Source organism: Gobius niger (genome assembly GCF_951799975.1).
Source record: "Gobius niger genome assembly, chromosome: 3".
Lineage (NCBI taxonomy): Eukaryota > Metazoa > Chordata > Actinopteri > Gobiiformes > Gobiidae > Gobius > Gobius niger.
Window position 1 is genome coordinate 42,938,783 of NC_136854.1, and position 25,382 is coordinate 42,964,164.

Sequence of the window (25,382 nt, forward strand, 5' to 3'; positions counted from 1 at the left end):
TCCACACCGGCTTTACGGACAGCTTTTAATGAGTCATTTTGTTGATATGATGCGTTTAGGCGAAGAAGGAAAGGTTTTAACCAACAACATCAGGTCACTTTGTCTCTTGTGTCCAAGGGTTTACCTGTTCTACATGTCCACGTGAGGAAACTGAACACCGGCTTACACTCTCAGCTCAGGTGCACACGGTCAAGATTCAAGATTTTTTAATGTCAAACCGTGTGAATGATTTGAAATGATCTTTCTCTCACCCTTGATTGTGGAGCGGCGGGTGTGGGACGAGGGGTGGGGGAGGGGTTAGGGGGTTCAGCTTCCCAATGGCCTGGTGTATGAAACTGTTCTTCAGTCGACTGGAACTGGCCCGTAGATTCCGCAGTCTCCTCCCTGAAGGCATTACCTTGAAGAGACTGTCGTGTCTGTGACAAAGTGGGTTCGTCCCATTATAATATAGCAATATACGCCAGCCAACAATAACCCCTGATTCAGTTTATTAAGTTGATCATTACTTCATGTTGTCCATTTAAAACTTAGTTTATTCATTTACTCAGTAGACATTTACTTGGACCACCTGGTGAGAAAGGAAGGGGCGTGGTCTTGGTCGGCCATTTTGAAATCTTAGGCTGGACCACGTGGCAGGGGGAAACTGGTTAAACTTTGCTTTGTGTTTCCTTTTGTGTATGATTTTGATTTGTATCTTTGTTGTTTTGAACACTTACCATTTTGTCACTAAACGTATTCATTTTATGTACAAGGATCACTTGCCAGATAAAGTTATTGTTGGAACTCAATGAACTAATGGTACTAACCTATGGGAGGTCCTTTCCCATGAGGGGAGGTACAAAACCTGACTGGTTCTGGTCACTGGGGGCCATTTTGTATGTGACATCTGTGTGTCAGAGAAGTTCCTTTTGCTCCGGATGTGGACTTGTCCCTGCAGCAGGCTTTGCGGAATAGAAGCAGGGGTACCCCTGATGTTGGACAGGTACGAGGATAGTGTAGTTCTTTATACAGACGGGTCCAAGGACCCATGCAGTGGAAGGACAGGTGCGGCAGTGAGCATACCATGTTTTACGGTTGGAGTAAGAAAGAGGCTGTCGGACCATTTAGTTAGTCGCAATTGCGCTAGCACTGAACTGTATTGGTAGTTGTGGGGAAGGGTTGAGGAAAGCGGTGATCGCATCAGACGGCCAAGCGGTTTTATTGAGCATTAAAACTGGGAAGTCCTGTAGAATGGATATATTGAATAAAGTGTACTACATACTGTTGCAGTTAACTAACACAAATGTAAAGGTTGTCTTCATTTGGGTTTCTGCCCATGTTGGAGTGGATGGGAATGAGGAAGCTGATATATTGGCTAAACAGGCACTAAGGTCAGAAGAGATAAATATTCATGTCCCACTTAGTCGAGCAGAAGGGAAGTCGCTCATTAATTCCAAAATGTTAGTTGTGGCAGGAGTGTTGGGATATCAGTGATACCGGACGACATCTGTATAATATCCACGCGACAGTTGCACATAAGAAAATTGTAGATGGAAAGCGCAGGGAAGAAATTGTGATGTCGCGTTTGAGGATTGGTCACACAGGCCTGAATTATTCTCTCTGGAGGATTGGGAAACATCAGTCAGGGTTGTGTGATGGTTGTGGCCAGCCTGAAACGGTTAAACATGTGTTAGTGGAGTGTCATCAATATGCAGAGCGGAGGAGTGGACTGTGTTCAGTTCTGGATAAAGAGAAAAGGGTGCTGTCAATTTGCAATCTTCTTGGAGATGGCAGTAAAACAGTTAAGAGCTTTTGCGTTATTTAGTAGATACTAAGTTGTTTTATAGAATTTAAAAGCATGATCAGTGTCTCCTGATTTAGCATGAGTTTCCCTCTGAACATACTTAATGACTCGCACTCCAGCCCAGTAAGTGGCGGTAATGCCCCGACCCTGGTGGCCAACTGCCAATAAATCCAACAGAAGAAGAAGAAGAGGTCCTTTCCCATGAGGGGAGGTAAACAACCTGACTGGTTCTAGTCACTGGGGGCCATTTTGTATGTGACATCTGTGTGTCAGAGAAGTTCCTTTTGCGTGCGTAATAAATGTCTGGTGAAAACTCTGCCTTTGTTAAGTCTGCCTGCCCATTTTGACCCCTCGTGGCCAGCTTCCTCAAAGTGTCCTTGGGCAAGACACTTCACCCACCTTGCCTCCAGTGTCTACGTACATTTGCGTCTGAATGGGAGCGTGAATGGGTAACTGGTTCCTTACTTTAAGTCGAGTCCGTTTACCAGTAAGCAAAGTGAACAACATTACTCAAAATAGTTTGTAATCATAGCTTAGCACGTTGTTGTTTTTTCGCAGACTGGCCATGGTTTCATTTGCAAAAGCAGATATGGATATTTCTTACATAAATCTTAGATTTTAAAATGTTTTGCAAAACAATTGCGGAGCAGATTTACGTTTACTTTGACCATGAGCATCAAGGAGTTTATTTGTAGAGCACAACTTAAAACTGCAAAGTCTATCGATATGGAATCAAGGTTCTGATGACTGCAATAACCGAGCTTCAAGAGGCTGAGGGGTTTTTCTTCTGTCTCTGGCAATTGAGTGCGATCTCAGGTTCAGCTGCAACAGATATAAGGTCTGAGTTTCCATAAAGTAGATTCTGAAGAGTTTAGACAGACGTTATGTGAGTCACGTGGCTGTCCCCCAGAGGTAGTCTGAATGTCGAGGAAAGGTGTTGGTTTATGTTGATGTCCAGAGGAGAAGGAGCGACAAAACAGAGGTAACTTTATTACAGTTTTGTTTCTTATAGTAAGACCTTCTGTCTTACTATAAGAAACAAAACTGTTATAGACTTAACCTAAGAAGACAGTATGAACCTTCTACAAGGAGGTAACTTTGTGTTAACGAGCAAGAAAAAATAGTGCTCAAGACAGAGTGAGTCAAAACAAGACTGAAGAGAAGTACACCTTAGACAAGACTTGAGATTTTGGTTGACATATTGGGCCAGATCTTGTGGCGGCGCACGGGGCGGCGCAGGCTCTTGGCGAATTATTTTCCGAGTGGCGGAGCTATATGTGCCATTCGCCTCCGCCACCTGCAGGGGGCGTCACAAGAGGAGGCGACTGCACTGATGGAAACACGGCTGACATTCACTTCCTGGTTTACATTGCGCTGTCTTGCGTTCTTTCTTAAGCCTTAGGCTCTCACAGGTCAAACTAAAAACTTTATTTACCCCATCGTGAGCTAAACCATCGTGAGCTAAACCATGTTCACGTCTCGAGAGAAAAAGAGCTACAGCGTCCGCTGTGGCGCGGATCGGCCGCGCTCGGCGTGAATGCGAAGCAAAACAAAAGCACATGTTCACCCCCCACAACCACTCTCCTGGACGCGGAGTCGATCTGGTTGGAGGAAAATGTGTGCGTAAAGGCGCTAAGTCTGGAGTGGCAAGATCACAAAGTGCGCTCCGACTGAGCGCAAAATGTCACGCTATCGTCTCCGTTTTGATGCACAAGATCGGGCCCATTGTCTGTCAGTCTCACTCATATGTTTACATATGTTTTATCATTTATTCATTTGTTATTCACAAATTATCATTTTCTACTGCTCTTAATAAATCACCAAAAGGACAAGTGTTTGATTTCCCTGATGGGTAATTTACAGTTGTTTGACTTCAGTTTAAAAGGAACTTCCTTCAGTCATCCTTTTAGCAGATGCATCTAAATGTATGAAATATAAAACTTACATGTTGAATCTCAGTCGTAACATTTGTCCGAAAAATCGCAATTAGGTTTTTAGTCAAAATCGTGCCGCCCTCGCACAATTCATACACAAGGTCATTCCTTCACAGTTACATTAAATGATAAGCAGCAGATAAAATGTAAAATCAATCCATCCTCCTAAACGTTTACCGCTGCCTCGTCGTCCCTCTGAGCCGAACCACGAGAGACACTGGCGTAAATTCATCCCAGGCAGTGATGTCTGTGACGTCTCTGTTTCAGTATCCTGGGAATGCACATCTTTGGCTGCAAGTTCAGTCTGAAGACGGAGACGGGAGACACGGTTCCAGATCGGAAGAACTTCGACTCGTTGCTCTGGGCCATAGTGACCGTGTTCCAGGTAAAAATCAGAGTGTCTTTCATCTGTTATAATATGGAGCCATGATGGTACATACACAGTAGTTTGTAGTTTCATTTGGGCTGTGGCTTTGAGAACTCTTGGCCCCTGATGTCCGCAGATCCTGACTCAGGAGGACTGGAACGTGGTGCTGTACAACGGCATGGCGGCCACGTCTCCTCTGGCCGCGCTGTACTTCGTGGCTCTCATGACGTTCGGGAACTACGTCCTCTTCAACCTGCTGGTGGCCATCCTGGTGGAGGGCTTCCAGGCCGAGGTAAGATCACAACAGCCCCCACAGCTATTATAGACCCCAAATAATATCTCTGTATCGGCCTCACTTTATCAACCACCTGCACTAACATACTGCTCTCCTTAAAGCTTTTGTCTTTCTCACTACTGCCACCTCAGGTCTTACTCGTAACTGCAGTCTCTATATGAACCTCGTGCATGACGGCACTTCAGACCTGAATTAACACCTTTCAGAGTGACAGGGCAGGATTATTTATAGATAGATAGATAGGTAGGTAGGTACGTAGATTGATACGTAGATAGATACGTAGATAGATACGTAGATAGATACGTAGATAGATACGTAGATAGATACGTAGATTGATACGTAGATTGATACGTAGATAGATTGATACATAGATAGATACGTAGATAGATACGTAGATAGATACGTAGATTGATACGTAGATAGATTGATACATAGATAGATACGTAGATAGATACGTAGATAGATTCATACATAGATTGATACGTAGATAGATTGATACGTAGATAGATACGTAGATAGATACGTAGATAGATACGTAGATTGATACGTAGATTGATACGTAGATAGATTGATACATAGATAGATACGTAGATAGATACGTAGATAGATTGATACGTAGATAGATTGATACGTAGATAGATTGATACGTAGATAGATACGTAGATAGATACGTAGATTGATACGTAGATAGATACGTAGATAGATTGATACGTAGATAGATTGATACGTAGATAGATTGATACGTAGATAGATACGTAGATAGATACGTAGATAGATTGATAGATACAGAGATAGATTGATAGATACGTAGATAGATTGATAGATACGTAGATAGATTGATAGATAGATTGATAGATAGATTGATACGTAGATAGATTGATAGATACGGAGATAGATTGATAGATACATAGATAGATACGTAGATAGATTGATAGATACATAGATAGATACGTAGATAGATTGATAGATACGTAGATAGATACGTAGATAGATACGTAGATAGATAGATAGATAGATAGATAGATAGATAGATAGATAGATAGATAGATAGATAGATAGATAGATAGATAGATAGATAGATAGATAGATAGATAGATAGATAGATAGATAGATAGATAGATAGATAGATCCAAAATGTTGCGCAGTGTGCCTTTAATTTGCTTAACTTAAAGCTGACTGTGGAGATGTGTCAGGCCCAGATTATGAAGTGGTTGATCAGACAACCTACGAGGTGAGTTTTTCTCCGAGGGATTTGCCGGTTTAAGTTATGAAACGCCCCTGCACTGAGCCATTGATGTCCAAGGGTGGGGTTTTTGTTTCCCATAGCTGTTTATTTGAACATTTCTCAATGACTTTCTATGGAAGCTTTACTTATAGAGCGCTTTTCACATGACACCCAAAGCACTTAAACTCAATTCACTATCTATGCCGCTGTTTAAAAACAACATGTTTGTCTCTGTCTATTCCTACACTTCTATTTTAATCCTGTTTAGACCCAGATAAACGGAGGGTTGAGTTTAGAGCGAATGGATCAATAATGTAATTACGCTGTTTATTGCTGTGTGAACTGAGCACATGCAGGAGTCACGGGCCTCATATTAAATCTATTTTTGAGGTAATTTTATCTGCTCCCCATGACATTAGCCTCCGACAGACCTCTGTGATTGGCATTTCAGACGATATTGACCAAGAGTGTTTTAGGAGGCCAAGATGGCGTCCGTTAAATGCATCGGTGCAACAATTCAACTAAGCTCTTTGTGGCTCTTTGCGCAACTAAATGATATTTACAGGGTATTCGCGGGGTCTTAAAAAGTCTTAAAACGTCTAAAAGAGTTTAGGAATCCAGAACATGACCGTGGTGTCGCTGATGGATCCGTAATGCTGCTGTCGGGGGAAAGATACGTCCAATATGAAACAAAGTGGAGATAATCCTTCCCTGTAAATATCCAACTCAAGGTCATGAACGGCATCATTCACAATAAAGTTTGTCCAAATGTTGGGAAACACAAAGCGAACGCTCCTCTGCTCAGGGACAGAAGGAAAGAGAAAGTCCTGTTACTTTAGAAACACGTTTCTCACTTTGTTCATCAAAACATCTGACAAACAAGTTTAGAAAACATCAAACCTAGACTAGATTCTGGCCTAATAATAATATCATTAAAATGATTATGATCATTAATGAGTTGTAAAGTTGACAGTGTGTTGTTCTAAGCAAACGAGTGGAAAAGCTGCTTTTATTTTTAGAAACAGTGAATGTTTACAAAGTATTACAAAGCATTTTAAATACAAAAACTAAATATCTGTTGTTTTCTTTCATTCAGTCGATAATTCTGAGTAATTATTCAATCTCAATATTCTTATTATGGGATAAGGTTGTTCAAACTTGAATGGTTAAAATGCCTAATGTGAAAAATGAAGTTTGACTCTTGGATTTTTGTGACAGTGATTTTCTTTACAGTCCATTTATATATCGCGGGTTCAAAAACAGGTATTATTTTTGAGATTTTGTGCTCTTAAAAAGGTCTTGAAAAGTCTTACATTTGACTTGTCCAGCTCTGCAGATCCCCTGTATTTATTTAAAGTGGAGACTTGTCAAAAGCCTAACCCGGTCTCCTCCCCTCTATGTGTTTTTCTTCAGGGAGACGCCAACCGCTCGTACTCAGACGACGATCACTCCTCCTCCAACTTCGACGAGAGCGAGAAGCACGACTCCATCAAACTGTCGGGTGAGTTACAGCAAAACGATTGTGTCTTTCCTCTTCACGTCGTCGTCTTCTCAAAAGCTATAATCGCTCTGTTCCACCGGCTGATGTCACGAGGTGGTGCCCCCCCTCCTCCATTATCTCAGCTCCACTTTACAAAGGATGTCTCGCTAAACTAAAGCTGTTGTATCCAGCCTTATTTGGACTTTTTTTGGCCTGATATTGGACAAAAAAAGTGATGAATGACTATAAATAAGTCACTGATTTTGGGGACAGTTTGTGTTACTTTGGGAAAATGTTACTGAAAAGTCTCAAAGCGATGATGGACGAGGAGAGCGGCCGAGTTTGGGAAAACCCATAGAATATTTTCTGCCTTTTGTGGAGCAATCAGTCTGTCAAAAGCTTCATCCCAGATTCCAAAACTTATCGACCTAAATTCATTTTCTGAAATATCCTTTTTTTCATAAAACTGACTAAAACTATCACATGCTAGAGATGCACAGGTCGACCCGAAACCCGCGGTCAACCCGCGGTCAACCCGCGGTCAACCCGCGGTCAACCCGCGGTCAACCCGCGGTCAACCCGCGGTGCCCGCGGATTCGGTCGGGTCGGGTACCTCAAAATTACGGCAAACTTCGGGTGCGGGTGGGTCGGGTCACGAAGCACACTTTTTTGGTTTTGTCCTTATATTGTTGGCTTACTACATACAGTGCATTCTTATCCATAAATGCCACAATAAAATAAAGATTTTTTTGAAAATATAAATCGATTTGACCTACCAACTCGATTTTTAAATCAAACAGATTTTTTCCCAGCCCTAGGTTGAGGTTAACAAATAGTGTTTGCAACATCGCCACAGCTGCTTGAGACGCCTCGGAGACCATGCAGAGAGACCACATGGAGTCTTTTTCACCGCTGAAGAAGAAGAAGAAGAAGAAGATCTTTATTTATATAGCGCCTTTCACAGACATATAGTCACAAAGCGCTTTACATGAGACAATTGAGACTACCTGGAGACTTGCCTTATTGCAGGGGACGTCTGGGAGACATCTCCGTGACCAGCGGCAACTCGAGTCTCCAACTAGTCATGTTATTCTGTCATTCCCTCATTAAAAACATGCCTGAAGTGTTGCCTTGGCACATTCACATATTTCTGAGTAATCTGTAAAAACTGTGATGGCGGCCATTTTAGGGATAGGTTTGCCTGAGTCCTCCTAGGAACGCCCCCACCTCCTGGAGACGCCTCCGAGCTTTCGTCACCATAGTAACCAACCACTGCTCCTCAGCAGAACCCCCTCCCCACTGACGCCACAGACAGCGTGTGGAGGGGGCGTGTCTAAAGGCTCAGAGGTTCTTAACCTCTTAACTCCCGCCTGAACCGAGAGGATCTTTTTCCTCACGTCAACAGATTTTTTTCCCATCATTTTCTTTGTTGGGTATTCAACTCATTTTTGCATCTTTTTTGTAATTTTTTCTTCCATTTTTTTAAATATATTTTTTGTCTTTTTTTGTCATTTTTTGGTCAATTTCTTTATCAAATTTTTGTCCTTTTTTGTCCTTTTTTTGTCACTTCTTCGTCAATTTTTTATCAATTTCTTGTGACATTTTTGCCACTTTTTCATACATTTTTCGTCACTTTTTTTGTCACATTTCCATCATTGTTTTCGTCTCAGTTTTGTTGCTATTTTCACACCTTTTTTCCAGAAGCTTTTGGATTGGGGTAAAGCCAAACTGGAGAAAATTGTGCTCGGTTCAGGTGGGAGGTCAGAGGTTCTTAAAGAGACAGAGGCCGATTTCAAGACATTCACTACAGCCATTTTGAGAGAGACATTTTATACAAGGCAGTTATTCTAATTTACTGCATTTACAGACCGACAGAAGGTTTGTCATCATTGTAGTGTGATATAGACTGGTGCTATGGGACTGAAAAAAGCATAACACCCCCTCTTTAAGAAACAAAAGGACATGGGCTGAGGCTGACTGACTGAGCACTTTGCTGTTTCCTCATCGCTCTCCTTCTCTACATTAACATCGTTTGCAGCCTCACGTACCTTATGAAGCGCTCGCTGGACAAGCTACAAACTATTTCTCCCACTGTGAGTTAAACACTGTCCAGCTCCTGAATCGCACTCTAGCGCCAGTTACTACGCCAGGTCTGAAACCCCCGTCTGCATTTCAAAACACAAGATCCTAAGACTCAAACTGTCTGAACCTGAGAACAGTTTCCCTCATACGACCCGTCAATCTCTACTTTTCATTTCATTGCAAACGACGCACACTCCTCTTGTTTTAATATTTCACATTTCTTCCAGCTCTGTTCGGGGAAAAGGTACGGCAGCCTTAGAGGGTCAAGACCCCAATTAGAAATAACCAGAAGACAAAAGACATACAGCACATTTTATACCTTCAGTGCAAAGCTTCTCCTTCATAAATATCAAAGTAACAAGAGAAACCTTCAAGGGTTTTTTTCCCCCTTTATCTTGGACTTGTTCAGATCAGATGCGTCTATTCACCTGTCTGTCAAATTGGATTCTGCCGTGGTCCGTTCACTCGAGTATTATCCAAGAATCCTCTCTCCGAGTACGATATACGATAAGAAGAGAAAATCGCATGGTTCAGAAAGTAGTTAGAAAAACCACATTCTGTTTTTATATCAGCAGAAGAGGCACTTGTACAGATCATTATGGCCTTGGGTGGAATAGTAATGGAGGGAAAAACAAACCACTCTGCCGCAGTAAGAGAGAGAATGGAGCTACAATACATCCACAAATTATCGTTAGCGCAAAATTAGGTGACACAATATCCACCAAGTTTGTTTTAGACGTGGTTTTCTTAACCCCTTAACTCCCACCTGAACCGAGCACATTTTCTCCAGTTTGGCTTTACCCCCAGTCCAAGAGCTTCTGGAAAAAAGGTGAGAAAATAGCGACAAAACTGAGACGAAAACAATGATGGAAATGTGACAAAAATGTGACAAAATGTGAACAAAAAAAATGACAAAAATGACAAAAAAATGACAAAAAAATGGCAAAAATTGGACAAAAAAATGACGAAAAAATTGCAAAAATTTGACAAAAAAAAAAATGGCACAAATGTGACAAAAAATAACAAAAAAATGGCTAAAATGTGATGAAAAAATGACAAAAATGTGACAAAAATGTGAGGAAAAAATGACAAAAAAAGGGCAAAAATGTGATGAAAAAATGTGACAAAATGTGACAAAAAAATGACCAACAAAAAGGCAAAAAATGGCAAAAATGTGACAAAAAATTTACGAAAAAATTTACGAAAAAATGACAAAAAAACAAAACAAAAATGTGACAAAGAAATGACAAAAAAATGGCCAAAAAAGACAAAAATGTGATAAAAAATTGTCAAAAAATTGACCAAAAAATGACCCCAAAAAATGACAAAAAAGTTACAAAAATGAGTTGAATACCCAACAAAAAAATGATAGAAAAAAAAATCTGATGACTTGAGGAAAAAGATCTTTTTGTTGAGGCGGGAATTAAGAGGTTAATTTAGTTCCATCTTAGCTTTGCTTTGGACATGATTTTGTTTAAAGCCTTACCTGAACATCCTGAATGACAATGCCAGGATTCATTGTGCTCACATTAGGAAAGATCAGGGAGCAGGAGATGGATTGTCCACCACAGAGTCCAGATCTTAGCCCCGTTGAAAATCTTTGGGACGTGGTAACGGGATGGCGAGTTCATCCATCTGTGTCCTCTAACCACATGATGTCGGATTCTGCGGAATTCCAGTGGGGCGTACCCCAGGGCTCGGTTCCTGGGCCCCTTTTGTTTGTGATTTATTTGCTCCCTCCAGGCGAGCGGATGTGATGTCTCCTATCACCTGTATGCAGACGATCTCCAGCTGTACTGCTCTTGTATGTCCTCCGAACCCCAGAGACTGGCTTCTCTCACTAACTGTCTGGCCAAAGTAAAGAAATGGCTCAGTGATGATAGCCTCCAGCTGGAAACCCTAGTTGTTGCCCCGGATAGGTTTGTGCCTCTTGTTACTCAGCACTTTGGCGACCTGAGCGGCTCCGTAAAAAGAAGTTTGAGGAACCTTGGAGTGACTTTTGATGAAGGGATGTCAAACCAAACAGCTGATCCGAAACTGTAACTTCCATTTGCACAGCATCTCTCAGCTCAGACATATGGGTTCATGTCACGAGCTTGAGATGATTCTTCACGCTTTTGTGTCCTCGTGACTGGACTATTGTAACAGCCTGCTTAAATGTGTTAGTAAAAAGATTTGGCACGTTTGCAAGTAGTCTTAAAGTAAAATTCTGCTGCGAGGCTTTTGACCCGCCCCCACAGGAGAGCCCATATTACTCTAATCTTAAATTCTTTACATTGGCTCCCTTGTGGTCGGGCGCCTGAATACATTAAGGGCCTGAGGTCCTCCACCCACAACTTGTTGATGGTTCCTCGCACTTGTTTTAAAACCCGAGGAGACAGATTCTGTGGACAATTTCAAGTGTCAACTTAAGACTCACCTTTTTAGCCAGGCTTTCTCGCCTCACCAAACTTAGGCCTAAGTGTTTTGTGCCTTTTCCTATTGTGTAAATCCCCGACATAATGTAATGTGACTTGTATGTGTATTGCTTTTACAGTATGTTTCCTTGTGAGAAGCCTGGTCTGTGAAAGGCGCTGTATAAATAAATTTTACTTACTTACTTAGTCGCTGAAATCAAGGACAAATTTGTTGATTTCCAATGAATGATTTGATCAAAGCCTTGGGAATAACTTGGGAATGTAAGACTCTGCTGAATGAAAGGTGGATTGATGACACACATAGAAACCCTTGGTATAAACCCAGTTCTTTTGAAAGCCTTTGCAATGGGAGGTGTTTTATTCCAGTGAACACAGAGGACATTCATCACCAAACGCAGCCCAGACTGACATTCACTTTCACATTCATTCACAAAGAGGTATTTACGTTCTCTTTCATATTCATGCGTCGGGACGGAGTGAGAGACGCGCTCGTTCTTTTTCGGGCCAGAATGTGCAAACCTCCATGTCAGTTCCGCACTGCTTTTCCCCTTTTGTGATCGCCCCGTTTTCCCTGGACTGGTTTCAGACCCGAGGATCTGCACGCTGACGCCCAACGGTCACCTGGAGCTGGGCTCGCGGGGGTCGTACAGCTCGGAGAGGCGGAGCTTCAGGGAGTCCAGGCAGTCGAGCCTCATGAGCAAAGGCAGTTTGGAGCAGCGGTCCCTGTCGCTGGTATGAAACAAACACACAACACAAGGCAGGGCTGGTCTAGTTACTTTACTATCAAGGCAGCAGGTTTTAGAGTTACTTTACTATCAAGGCAGTAGGTTTTAGTTACTTTACTCTCAAGGCAGCAGGTTTTAGAGTTACTTTACTATCAAGGCAGCAGGTTTTAGAGTTACTTTACTATCAAGGCAGTAGGGTTTAGAGTTACTTTACTATCAAGGCAGTAGGGTTTAGAGTTACTTTACTCTCAAGGCAGTAGGTTTTAGTTACTTTACTCTCAAGGCAGCAGGTTTTAGAGTTACTTTACTATCAAGGCAGTAGGTTTTAGAGTTACTTTACTATCAAGGCAGTAGGTTTTAGAGTTACTTTACTATCAAGGCAGTAGGTTTTAGAGTTACTTTACTCTCAAGGCAGCAGGTTTTAGAGTTACTTTACTATCAAGGCAGTAGGGTTTAGAGTTACTTTACTATCAAGGCAGTAGGTTTTAGAGTTACTTTACTATCAAGGCAGTAGGTTTTAGAGTTACTTTACTATCAAGGCAGTAGGTTTTAGTTACTTTACTCTCAAGGCAGCAGGTTTTAGAGTTACTTTACTATCAAGGCAGTAGGTTTTAGAGTTACTTTACTATCAAGGCAGTAGGTTTTAGAGTTACTTTACTATCAAGGCAGTAGGTTTTAGAGTTACTTTACTCTCAAGGCAGCAGGTTTTAGAGTTACTTTACTATCAAGGCAGTAGGTTTTAGAGTTACTTTACTCTCAAGGCAGCAGGGTTTAGAGTTACTTTACTATCAAGGCAGTAGGTTTTAGAGTTACTTTACTATCAAGGCAGTAGGTTTTAGAGTTACTTTACTATCAAGGCAGTAGGTTTTAGTTACTTTACTCTCAAGGCAGCAGGTTTTAGAGTTACTTTACTATCAAGGCAGCAGGTTTTAGAGTTACTTTACTATCAAGGCAGTAGGTTTTAGAGTTACTTTACTATCAAGGCAGCAGGTTTTAGAGTTACTTTACTATCAAGGCAGTAGGTTTTAGAGTTACTTTACTATCAAGGCAGCAGGTTTTAGAGTTACTTTACTATCAAGGCAGTAGGTTTTAGTTACTTTACTCTCAAGGCAGCAGGTTTTAGAGTTACTTTACTCTCAAGGCAGCAGGTTTAGTTACTTTAATATCAAGGCAGTAGGTTTTAGTTACTTTACTCTCAAGGCAGCAGGTTTAGTTACTTTAATATCAAGGCAGCAGGGTTTAGGTACTTTACTCTCAAGGCAGCAGGTTTAGGTACTTTACTCTCAAGGCAGCAGGTTTAGTTACTTTACTATCAAGGCAGCAGGTTTAGTTACTTTACTATCAAGGCAGCAGGTTTAGTTACTTTACTATCAAGGCAGCAGGTTTAGTTACTTTACTATCAAGGCAGCAGGGTTTAGTTACTTTACTCTCAAGGCAGCAGGTTTAGTTACTTTACTATCAAGGCAGCAGGTTTAGTTACTTTACTCTCAAGGCAGCAGGTTTAGTTACTTTACTATCAAGGCAGCAGGTTTAGTTACTTTACTATCAAGGCAGCAGGTTTAGTTACTTTACTATCAAGGCAGCAGGTTTAGTTACTTTACTATCAAGGCAGCAGGTTTAGTTACTTTACTATCAAGGCAGCAGGGTTTAGTTACTTTACTATCAAGGCAGCAGGTTTAGTTACTTTACTATCAAGGCAGCAGGTTTAGTTACTTTACTATCAAGGCAGCAGGTTTAGTTACTTTACTATCAATGTCAATTTTATTCATAAAGCACATTTAAAAACAACCATTGTCGACCAAAGTGCTGTACAAGAACAGTAACAATATGTACAATTAACACAATAAAACTTAAACACAGGTCATATTTAAAGGCACAAACTGACAAATTGACATTTACTATCAAGGCAGCAGGGTTTAGTTACTTTCTTTTAGTTCCTACAAAATTTCTTTCAAACAACAGTATTTGAATTACACACAGGCGTGAATTGTACCCCACCATATTTATGATGAGATCTTCACACTGTGCAATCTTTCACAAAGACTTTACTCAGATGTTCTTTAGGCTCGGAGAGAGGACGATGGTCAAATATTCGTGGAGATTATAATATTTTCGTATTACAACTGATCTCCAGGCCGTTTATGGAGCCTCATTAGGTGCACCACATTTACATGTTCGGCGGAAACACATGATGTCTGCAGTGGGGTCAGATGTTTCACTCAAAAACAATCAGAAAGCATCAATATGTTTCAGTAATAATATTTGAGAGAAGTCTAGAGGCATTACTCCCTTCTTTTTTACAAAAGGTGCCCCCTCCGATAACAACACCAGCCTTAGCCCTTGCGTACAGGGTGAGGCAAAATAGGTTTGATTTCAGCATAAAAATATTTCACCAAATACAGATCCTTTCCAAAAAATAAGTATAAGACGGAAAAAAAAAAACTTTTAACTTCCATAGATTATAGATTCAGGGCCCACAACTTAACGATTTCAAGTATTTAGTTGTTTATTTGTGCATAATTTGGGCCTCAAGCTCACAAAACCCACGAACACAGGATTTCCAAAAATTACAACACTGTGAAGAAATCAGCCCAAATTTGACAGGGCATGAATGTTTTAAACTGTTAAACTTAAAGGAACAGGCCACGTTTTTCCATACTGAGATATGTTCTTACCTGAGCTGTGACGAGTTCTTTAGGACCTGTCTGATCTTCAGTCACGTGAACACAGCGCAGACGGCGTTAGCATTTAGCCTCTCCCTCTCTCCTCTATAGCTCCAAAACAGGTCAAGATAGAAGCTACCGAGCTCTTCCACGTTTTCCCTATTTAAATATGGTTACGTGAAGTGTTCCACTACAAAGTATAATTACACAAAATTAAACAATGTGGATTTTCTAAGCGGATAAAAGGGGGAACTATATTGTAAGGCGTAATAATACCAGGAGTAGTTTGGCATCCGCGCAGTAAAGTGAAGAATACAGTGCCAGACCAATATTTGGTGGCCCTCAGCCTTGTCACTGAATCGGTACACATCTTCAGAGATGGTCCTTTTTATTTGTAAAGTTATAATTCTACACAATTCTAACCTAACAACTAATATTGTATTGTGAGACCGAGCTGGCATGAAGGTTTTAAGCATAAATAAAGGTGTGGGGCACAATTTAAACCTCTGTTCGTCAGTGTTAATTTTGACATCATATTTTATTTTAGTTTTAGTTTTAGTCTTTTGACTAAAATGTAATGTAATTTTAGTCGAGATTTAGTTGAAAAAATAGTTTCAATTTTAGTCTAGTTTTAGTCGACTAAATTTAAGACTAATTTAGTGGACTTTGCACTGATAATATTCATTATAATCATATTTAATGTTGTTCCTCTGCTTCATGGAGCTGCTCCACATGAACAAAGCTCAGAGCTGATCCTTTAAACATGATCTGAGGCTCTTTCAGACACTCAATAGAGGTTTGGATGATTTTAGTCTCTCCTTTTCATTTTTATTTAGTCTTATTTTAGTCGACTCAAATATCTGGACATTTTAGTCACAGTTTTAGTCTCATGAGAAACTTTTAATTTAGTTTTAGTCCAATTTTAGTCACAAAAATATCACTTTGACTAAAATTAAGACTAAATATTTTAGTCGACGAAATTTAAACCTCTGCTAGTCCAAGGTTTCGTGGCACTAACCACCGAACTATGGCCCTTCACCCCGAGTTTGCTTCAGTATTGTTGCACCAATGTCATATAAATGTATTTTGTGAAAATAACAATTTCCCAAAATAAAACTATGGAGAAACCAGTGCAATAATTAAACATGCAGTGGCGAAGATCAGGTTTTTTGTGTTCTCAGGTGAAAGTTTATATGTGGAGACCTGATTGAGTGTCTCTCCTTAACGTAATATGATTTTGCCAGTTCATATCGTGGATAAAATCTAAAAAGGTTTGTTCATTCATCAAACTCAAATCTTTACCCACTTTTCTTGCGCCTGAGACAGAAATATTGAAAACAATCGTTCACCGACTCTCTACAGCTTCATGTGGAGTTGTTCAAAAAGCATTTCAACCACAGAAATAATTACCCCTCTGGCCTGAGCCGGACCTCCAGTTTCTCCACGTGTTTTGACAACGGCGAGCGGTCTCGGGGGCTAATTACCCGGACCACAAACCCCGCGGAGGTGGATGAACACAGTTATCCGAGCCGCGGTGGACAGCGGGGGTGACGTTATAAACAATAACGCTAATTATCCGCGGGATAAAGGAGCAAATGTTTGGACGTTGTCAAGTGAATTCTATGGACTTCAGGAGGAAGAGGTTCAGATCCGAGAGCGGCCACAGTTGGTTTGTTGTGTCAAAGTTCCTCGCGGCGCCACAGAACTCGGCCGCCGACGGCTTAAAGGATAATGCTGGTATATTAAGTTGTGGGAGGATTTTTTAGTTTCCGACTGTCTCAGCTTCTTTGATCATGAGTTTGAGGCTTACCACTGTTAATACAACATGGCCCCAGCTAAAACCACTGCTTTTACTACGACGACGGGCAGTGCTCATATTAATAACACTGTGTTAGTCTCATAGTACAGTGTATGGCAGGTTTTAGACTTTCAGACTCACCAGACTCTCTGTTCCTGTCCCAAAACTGACATTAAAAAGGGGTGACTTCTGCATGCCCCAAACCATCAGTCTCCAAACCCGTCCTGCGAGATGATGATCTGGCCCCTGACTTGTAGAGCACAAATTCCTGAGTGTGTCAAGAAAGTAAGTCTCCAGCCCATTCCTGTGCGGAGTTATTAAGTTTTAAAGGGGGGGTATTATGCAAAATGGACTTTTTCAAGCTTTCCATCATGTTAGTATGTCGTTCTCTCATTAAAAACATGCCTGAAGTGTTGCCTTGGCACATTCACGTATTTCTGAGTAATCTGTAAAAACTCTGATGGCGGCCATTTTAGGGATAAGTTTGCCTGAGTCCTGAAAATGGACTGTGATCATCAAAATTATAACAAACTAAGGCTATACACTGCAAAAAGTAAATATCAAGCATTGGCTTAAATGTCATGAATTGAGGAAATGTATCTTGTTTTGAGTGGTTTTCACTCATTTAGACTTTTTTTCTAATCTGACCAAGTTTACTTCGTTAGTTTGAGGACATTTCAGGCTAGTTCTGAGGTAAATCTATAAGAAAGTAAAATTGCCAATGAGAAAAGACCAAATTTCTTACCCCATTGGCAAAGAAAATTACTTGAAATAAGGACAAACTGTAGTGAAACGAGTCAGAAATATCTCAGAACAAGTGAAATAATCTAGGACTACATTATTATGCTCAAACTGAGACATTTTTACTAATCTAGTTAATTACTTTTTGCAGTGTACATATCTCGCTTTGCATGTAATGAGCTTTTGAACGATGTTTAACCCCTTAACTCCCACCTGAACCGAGCACATTTTCTCCAGTTTGGCTTTACCCCAATCCAAAAGCTTCTGGAAAAAAGCTGTGAAAATAGCGACAAAACTGAGACGAAAACAATGATGGAAATGTGATAAAAATGTGACAAAAATGTGACAAAAAAATGACAAAAATGTGACAAAAAAATGACAAAAAATTGATAAAAAATATGACAAATATGACGAAAAAATGACAAAAATGTGACATAAAAATGACAAAAAATTGATTAAAAAATGACAAATGTGACGAAAAAATTACAAAAATGTGACAAAAAAAGACAAAAAAAGATTAAAAAATGGACAAAAAAATGACAAAAAATGCCAAAATAGTTATAAAAAATGAGTTGAATAAATTGGCTTTACCCCAATCCAAAAGCTTCTGGAAAAAAGCTGTGAAAATAGTGACAAAACTGAGACGAAAACAATGATGGAAATGTGACAAAAATGTGAAAAAATGTGACAAAAAAAGACAAAAAAATGATTAAAAAATGGACAAAAAAATGACAGAAATGTGACAAAAATGTGACCAAAAAATGACTAAAAATTTATAAAAAATGACAAAAATGTGACAAAAAAAAGACAAAAAAAATGATTAAAAAATGGACAAAAAAATGACAAAAATGTGACAAAAAAGGACAAAAATGTGACAAAAAAGACAAAAAAATGATTAAAAAATGGACAAAAAAAGGACAAAAATGTGACAAAAAAAGGACAAAAATGTGACAAAATGTGACAAAAAAATGAACAAAAAATGACAAAAAATGGACAAAAAATGGACAAAAAAATGAACAAAAATGGGACAAGAAAAATGACAAAAATGTGACAAAATATGACAAAAAATGACAAAAATGTGACAAAAAAAAAAGACAAAAAATGAAAAAAAAAATTACAAAAATGAGTTGAACACCCAACAAAAAAATGATAAAAATAAAGAATCTTATGACATGAGGAAAAAGATCCTCTCGGTTCAGGCGGGACTTAAGAGGTTAAGTGTGTGGAGGGGTATGACTGACAGGTGGTCGCTGTAGCTGTGATAGTTCCTCCTCGTATTCACCAGTTCACCTGAGGAAGAGCGTGAGAACCTCCCGCTGAGACATGGAACCACCTCCTCCAGAGTTTCCTGTGAAACCCGGTGTGAGGCGATACGATGTGTGTTGTTTTAAGGATAATCTAGACTCCCGTCCGAGCTCGCCCTCATCCTCCTCCGGTATTTCCTCACGTCCCCCAAAACCCGTAACGCCATTTTCCCCCCGTGATTCGCGGTTGACCCGGCGGCGCGTTCTCCCGGCGGCCCGACGCTCCCCTGGCAGTTTCTATAGAGACGCAGGGATGGGTTTGTTCTCCTCCGGCGGCGGCTCGCTCTCTCGCTGTGAGCCATACGTTTCCCGGACTAAAGCGTATAATTAGTCCTGTCACGCTGAGAGCATCAGACGAGCTGCGACAAACAGCCTGGTTATGTTCTCGCCAAAACACGGACACGGAGAATACGGCTTTATGTGAACGAGAAATGTACGAGTGCGGGATACAATACTGGGATTAAAAAGTGCCAGAACTGTGGTTACACAAGCAATGAGCGGAGGGGAAACTGCAATATTGGATGAGCTGTCTCTGAGTATTGGGCCTCATTCATGAACATCTTTCAAAAATGTCTTAAAACCTGAGCCAGATGCACGTGTAACAGGTACCCATTACCTCCCACCTGAACTGAGCACATTTTCTCCAGTTTGGCTTTGCCCCAGTCCAAAAGCTTCTGGAAAAAAGCTGTGAAAATAGCAATGAAACTTAGACGAAAACAATGATGGAAATGTGACAAAAAAGTGAGAAAACATTGACAAAAAAGTGATGAAAAATCGATGAAAAAGTGGCAAAAATGTCACAAAAATGTCACAAGAAACAGACAAAAAAATGAAGAAAAAAATTACAAAAATGTGACAAAAAAATTACAAAAATGTGACAAAAAATTACAAAAATGTGATAAATAAATTAATGAAAAAATTACAAAAATGTGACAAAAAAATTATATAAATGTGACAAAAATTTGACAAAAAAATTGCAAAAATTGACGAAAAAGTGGCAAAAATGTCACAAGAAGCTGACAAAGAAATGAAGAAAAAAATGACAAAAATGTGACAAAAAATTATATAAATGTGACAAAAATTTGACAAAAAAATTGCAAAAATTTGACGACAAAATGACCTGAAAAATGACAAAAAAGTGATAAAAAATGGACAAAAAATTGTTGTAACAAAAATGAGCTGAACACCCAACAAAAAATTTTTGGAAAAAAAATCTGATGACGTGAGGAAAAAGATCCTCTCGGTTCAGGCGGGAGTTAAGAGGTTAAGCTAGTATAGTTCTTACTATTGGGCTAATCCGAAGTCTAGATTACGACTCTCTGAGAGTTAGTACAGAGACCAACAATTGCTTATAAATGGTACTGGTGTTATTATTTACAGTGGACATAAAACAAGTAGACATTTGGACAAAACAGGACAGGAATGGCCATTCAAATTGACATTATAGACAAAAAAACATAAACAAACAAATGCAAGTTCATGTGAGGAGAATTTATGTATTCCTGTATTTCACGGGAAATATTAAAACTCTAAATTTACATAAGATTTGACTCCATAAGATCAATTTAAACATAGTTAAACAGTTATGTTTAAAGTATTAAAGTATCAAAAAGGTCTCGCCAAGAGTGTTCGTTGATCCCAAGGTCCGTGGAGAAACCACCAGAATTCAGTAGCTTTAGTCAGATTTTAGTTAGATTTATTCCCTATAACAATTACAATTTCTAAACACAGGTTATCTGAACGCTAAAGTCCCGAACAATATACACGGTGCTCGAACGGGGCGTCCCAGGAAACGGCCCCGTCTAACTGCGCCGTCTAACTGCGCCGTCTAACTGCGCCGTCTAACTGCGCCGTCTAACTGCGCCGTCTAACTGCGCCGTCTAACTGCGCCGTCTAACTGCGCCGTCGAACTGCGCCGTCGAACTGCGCCGTCGAACTGCGCCGTCGAACTGCGCCGTCTAACTGCGCCGTCTAACTGCGCCGTCTAACTGCGCCGTCTAACTGCGCCGTCTAACTGCGCCGTCTAACTGCGCCGTCTAACTGCGCCGTCTAACTGCGCCGTCGAACTGCGCCGTCGAACTGCGCCGTCGAACTGCGCCGTCTAACTGCACCGTCTAACTGCACCGTCTAACTGCACCGTCTAACTGCGCCGTCTAACTGCGCCGTCTAACTGCGCCGTCGAACTGCGCCGTCGAACTGCGCCGTCGAACTGCGCCGTCGAACTGCACCGTCTAACTGCACCGTCTAACTGCGCCGTCTAACTGCGCCGTCTAACTGCACCGTCTAACTGCACCGTCTAACTGCACCGTCTAACTGCGCCGTCTAACTGCGCCGTCTAACTGCACCGTCTAACTGCGCCGTCTAACTGCGCCGTCTAACTGCGCTCTTACAAATATATATCAGAAAAAATGTGACGTTCACGAAGAGATAGGAGATGAGTGGAGCTCGGGCCGAGGTCATCAAGCCTTTCTCTCAGTAGTTTTCCACTAGAAGTGTCTTCCTGTTGCCTTATTTGGAGTTATTTTTCACAGCTCCGGTGAGGGCGCCGGCCGTCTCCACAGGTTTGAGCAAAAGAACGCAAGAGCAAGAAATGTGGTATTGTTACAGCGATGTGCGTGTGAAAAGATTGGTGTCAACTGAAACTTAAAGCACATAGATTAAACTCATCAAAAACATTCAATAGCATTATAAAATATAACATTAGCTAAAAAGCATCAGTTTCCCACAAGGCCTATCTACAGCTCGCCGTAAAACACAGGACCCTGAGTTTAATCATTGTGCGCACATCAAAAATAATCTCTATCCATCAGCCTCAATAAATAAATATAATACTGCTGGCATTAAAAATACTAAACTACAATCACCCATATTCTATGTACAATAAATCGCAGTACTATACAAAAAAAACAAACGAAGTACACAGTGTCATTATGACAGGTGTAACTACCGGTGCGCACCAGCGGACTGTTCATTCATTGTCTTTGCCATAGCGTAAAAAGTTCAGATGACACTAAACAGCCACAGCACTTAGTCACCAGGTGTATATACATAAAATAAAGCCTCGACATAAATATGACTTAGATTCATTCAGAGACATGAAGGAAAACGGGGTTAAAGAGGGGGTATTCTGCTTTTTTAAGTCCCATAGCACCAGTCTATATCACACTACAATGATGACAAACCTTCTGTTGGTCTGTAAATGCAGTAAATTAGAATAACTGCCTTGTATAAAACTGCTCTCTCAAAATGGCTGTAGTGAATGTCTTGAAATCGGCCTCTGTCTCTTTAAGAACCTCTGACCTCTGAAGCCTGGAGGCGTCTCCAGGAGGTGGGGGCGTTCCTAGGAGGACTCAGGCAAACCTATCCCTAAAATGGCCGCCATCAGAGTTTGTACAGATTACTCAAAAATACGTGAATGTGCCAAGGCAACACTTCAGCCATGTTTTTAACGAGGGAGTGACAGAATAACATGATGGAAAGCTTGGAAAAGTCCATTTTGCATAATACCCCCCCTTTAAAGCCCAATGCTAACCGCCCATAAGAAATACATAGAGGCGGCTAGTAGCTAACAGTAGCAACAGATTCACTCACCAACTCCGCTTAATATCTTAACATGGACACACTCTCTCGTCACGACTCGGCACCTATAACTTAACAATTAGTTGCAAGATGTTGGACAGTTGTCATAGCGATCTGCGGGTAAACGAGAACTTCGAACTTCCCCGAGACTTAGCCACCGCACCTGTCAGCCATATTGGAACGCCGGATAATATAGAGCGCGATCGGCTGCGACGAGTCACGTGATCGGGTATGACGTCACCGCCTCTGAAAGGAAGAGGAGTGTCGCGTGCAGCGTGGAGGACGACCCGAATGGCAAAACACAAAACTAATGAGCCAGAAAACCCCGAAAGAAAAAAACAAAGTGAAGTAGGAGGCGATCCCGTGGTGCCGTGTGGCTCAAGCACCCGCCCCCATCTTTAGGTAACCAGGCGACCAGCGCTTTGTCCTCACATGTGAGCGCGCGTCCGACTCCGCCCCGGACGTTAATTAGGCGGCGCCGGCTCCAGAACAGTTTCAAAAGGATGCAAATAGATTCTCGACTTTAAAATACATTGTGATGCACAAAGTTAAAACTGAAGCTGCAATGCCCCCCCCTCCTTGCAGGAGAGCGTCCGGCTTATGAAGGAAAGTTTCCACAGCTTAGTCCTATTTACAAGCGGCGGAAAAGAGTAATTTTACCAACTTATATCTGAATAAACAGAGCATTTACTATGATTATATTTACAAGGATTTAATTAAAGGATTAGACAAACCGAGATATGTTCTTCCCTGAGCTTAGACGAGTTCATGTGTACCTGTCTGGTCTTCACGCGTGCCCTCAGTCACGTAAACACGGCACCTTTAGCCTCTCCTCCTCCTCAGCTCCAAACCAGGTGAAGGTAGAAGCTCCCAAGCTCTTCCACGTTTTTTCCAATTTAAATATGATTATGTGAAGAGTTACATGATACAGCAGGGGTAGGCAACGTCAGGCACGGGGGCCAAATCCGGCCCTCCAGCTCAGAACCTCTGGCCCCCAAGATGATTTTGATAAATATTATTATACAAATAAGAGATCAAATGCCTGTTAAAGGGGGGGGGGTATTCTGCTAAATGGACTTTTTCAAGCTTTGCATCATGTTATTCTGTCACTCCCTCATTAAAAACATGCCTGAAGTGTTGCCTTGGCACATTCACGTATTTCTGAGTAATCTGTAAAAACTCTGATGGCGGCCATTTTAGGGACAGGTTTGCCTGAGTCCTCCTAGGAACACCCCCACCTCCTGGAGACGCCTCCGAGCTTTGGTCACCAGCCGAGTAACCAACCACTGCTCCTCAGCAGAACCCCCTCCCCACTGATGCCACAGACAGCGTGTGGAGGGGGCGTGTCTAAAGGCTCAGAGGTTCTTAAGGAGACAGAGGCCTATTTCAAGACATTCACTACAGCCATTTTGAGAGAGACATTTTATACAAGGCAGTTATTCTAATGTACTGCATTTACAGACCAACAGAAGGTTTGTCATCATTGTAGTGAGATATAGACTGGTGCTATGGGACTGACAAAAGCAGAACTCTTTAAAATATCCTAAAAATGTGAAACAGTGTCAGTATTTTAAAAATGTCCTGGCAGAACGTCCCACTTGGTCATATTATATAAAATGTAAAACGGGGATTCTACAAAAAAGTGGGTCGCGAGTCTAAACTTTTTTTCAATATTTTCCATCTGAAACTGCATGGAAACACTAACAGAGTTTGTTAAAATGTTTGTTTTTGGGTTGTTTTGATCATAATTTCAGTCTTGTTCAACAAAAACTTGTGTGGAAAATAATAAAAATAATATTATATACGATATATGACAAATTCGAACTACTCCTGGTATTATTACACCTTCAATATAGCTCCCCCTTTTTATCCCCTTAGAAAATCCACATTGTTTAATTTTGTGTACTTGGCACGCGTGAAGACCAGACAGGTACAGATGAACTCGTCTAAGCTCAGGTAAGAACATATCTCAGAACTGGAGATTTTATTGTGAGTCTTAGGATTCGTTTTCAGCTCAGAACAAATTGTGTGAATGTCAAAAACCTGTGAGAGAATCGGGATAACGGGATGAGCTGCACAGTCACCGCCTCTTTGTAAACACTTGACTCTCTGTGTGTTTTCTAGCGTCATGGCCGCAGTTCCAACTACCACAACTGGGGGCGCCCTTTCGCTCCACAGTCCGGCTGGAGCCGAAGGTAAACTTTAAACATTGTTCCGCTGTTACTTCTGACATGTTTTCAGACACGGTTCTGCTCGTGCTGAGAATAATGATCTGTACTTTAGACTTTATACTGTCACGGTATGAAAGTTTTACCTCACGGTGACCAAAATTATCACGGTTTTCGGTATTATCGCCAGACTAACCATATAAATGTCTGTGTCCAAAGAATCATGTTTGGAATATAACTGACCTGCATCACATGAATGATCGTGTTTTGAGGGACTATTTTCTAGCAGATCACTCCGCCGCCGCGTAGCTTATACAACCACGAAGCTGAAGCTGCTCAAATATAAGTTCTTTTAAATTCAAAATGGTTAAAATTACTCTATGGACACAGACATTTATATGGTTAGTCTGGTGTTGTAAGTGATTTGCCTCAGGTGCTCTGTGGAGCGGGTCACACTGTTTTTAATGCAGGCTAGCTGATACCATAGACATGCACTAGCCTCGCACTAGCCTAGCACCACGAAACTCTTCAAACATAAGAACTGCATGAATTACAAAAAAAATATCTCCTGAAATCAGCAACACTCTGGATAACGAGGAAATGAGGCCCTATGTCAAACATCCTGAAATATCCCTTTAAACCTTAACTTAAACTTAAAGTTGGTCATTTTATACTCACTGCTGCCACCTCAGGACATACGCGTAACTGCAGCTTCTATATTAAGCTCGTGCATGACGGCGATTCGGACCTGAAGTAACAACTTTCTGAGTGACAGTGCAGGATTTTAGAGGCAGTTGTGGTGAACAGGTCTGAGCTCATTC

At 41.0% G+C, this 25,382-nt stretch overlaps 1 protein-coding gene across 1 annotated transcript in view; it reads left to right on the plus strand.

Moving 5' to 3' along the window:
* LOC306961110 (voltage-dependent T-type calcium channel subunit alpha-1I-like) overlaps positions 1-25,382 on the plus strand; it is a gene marked incomplete at its 3' end in the record, with an annotated part of 413,594 nt that overhangs the window by 185,087 nt on the left and 203,125 nt on the right. The window contains exons 11-15 of the mRNA XM_079553726.1: positions 3,985-4,102; positions 4,221-4,376; positions 7,018-7,105; positions 12,170-12,315; positions 24,518-24,588. Of these exons, the coding sequence (XP_079409852.1) occupies positions 3,985-4,102; positions 4,221-4,376; positions 7,018-7,105; positions 12,170-12,315; positions 24,518-24,588 (579 nt within the window). The remainder of the gene's footprint in view (positions 1-3,984; positions 4,103-4,220; positions 4,377-7,017; positions 7,106-12,169; positions 12,316-24,517; positions 24,589-25,382) is intronic.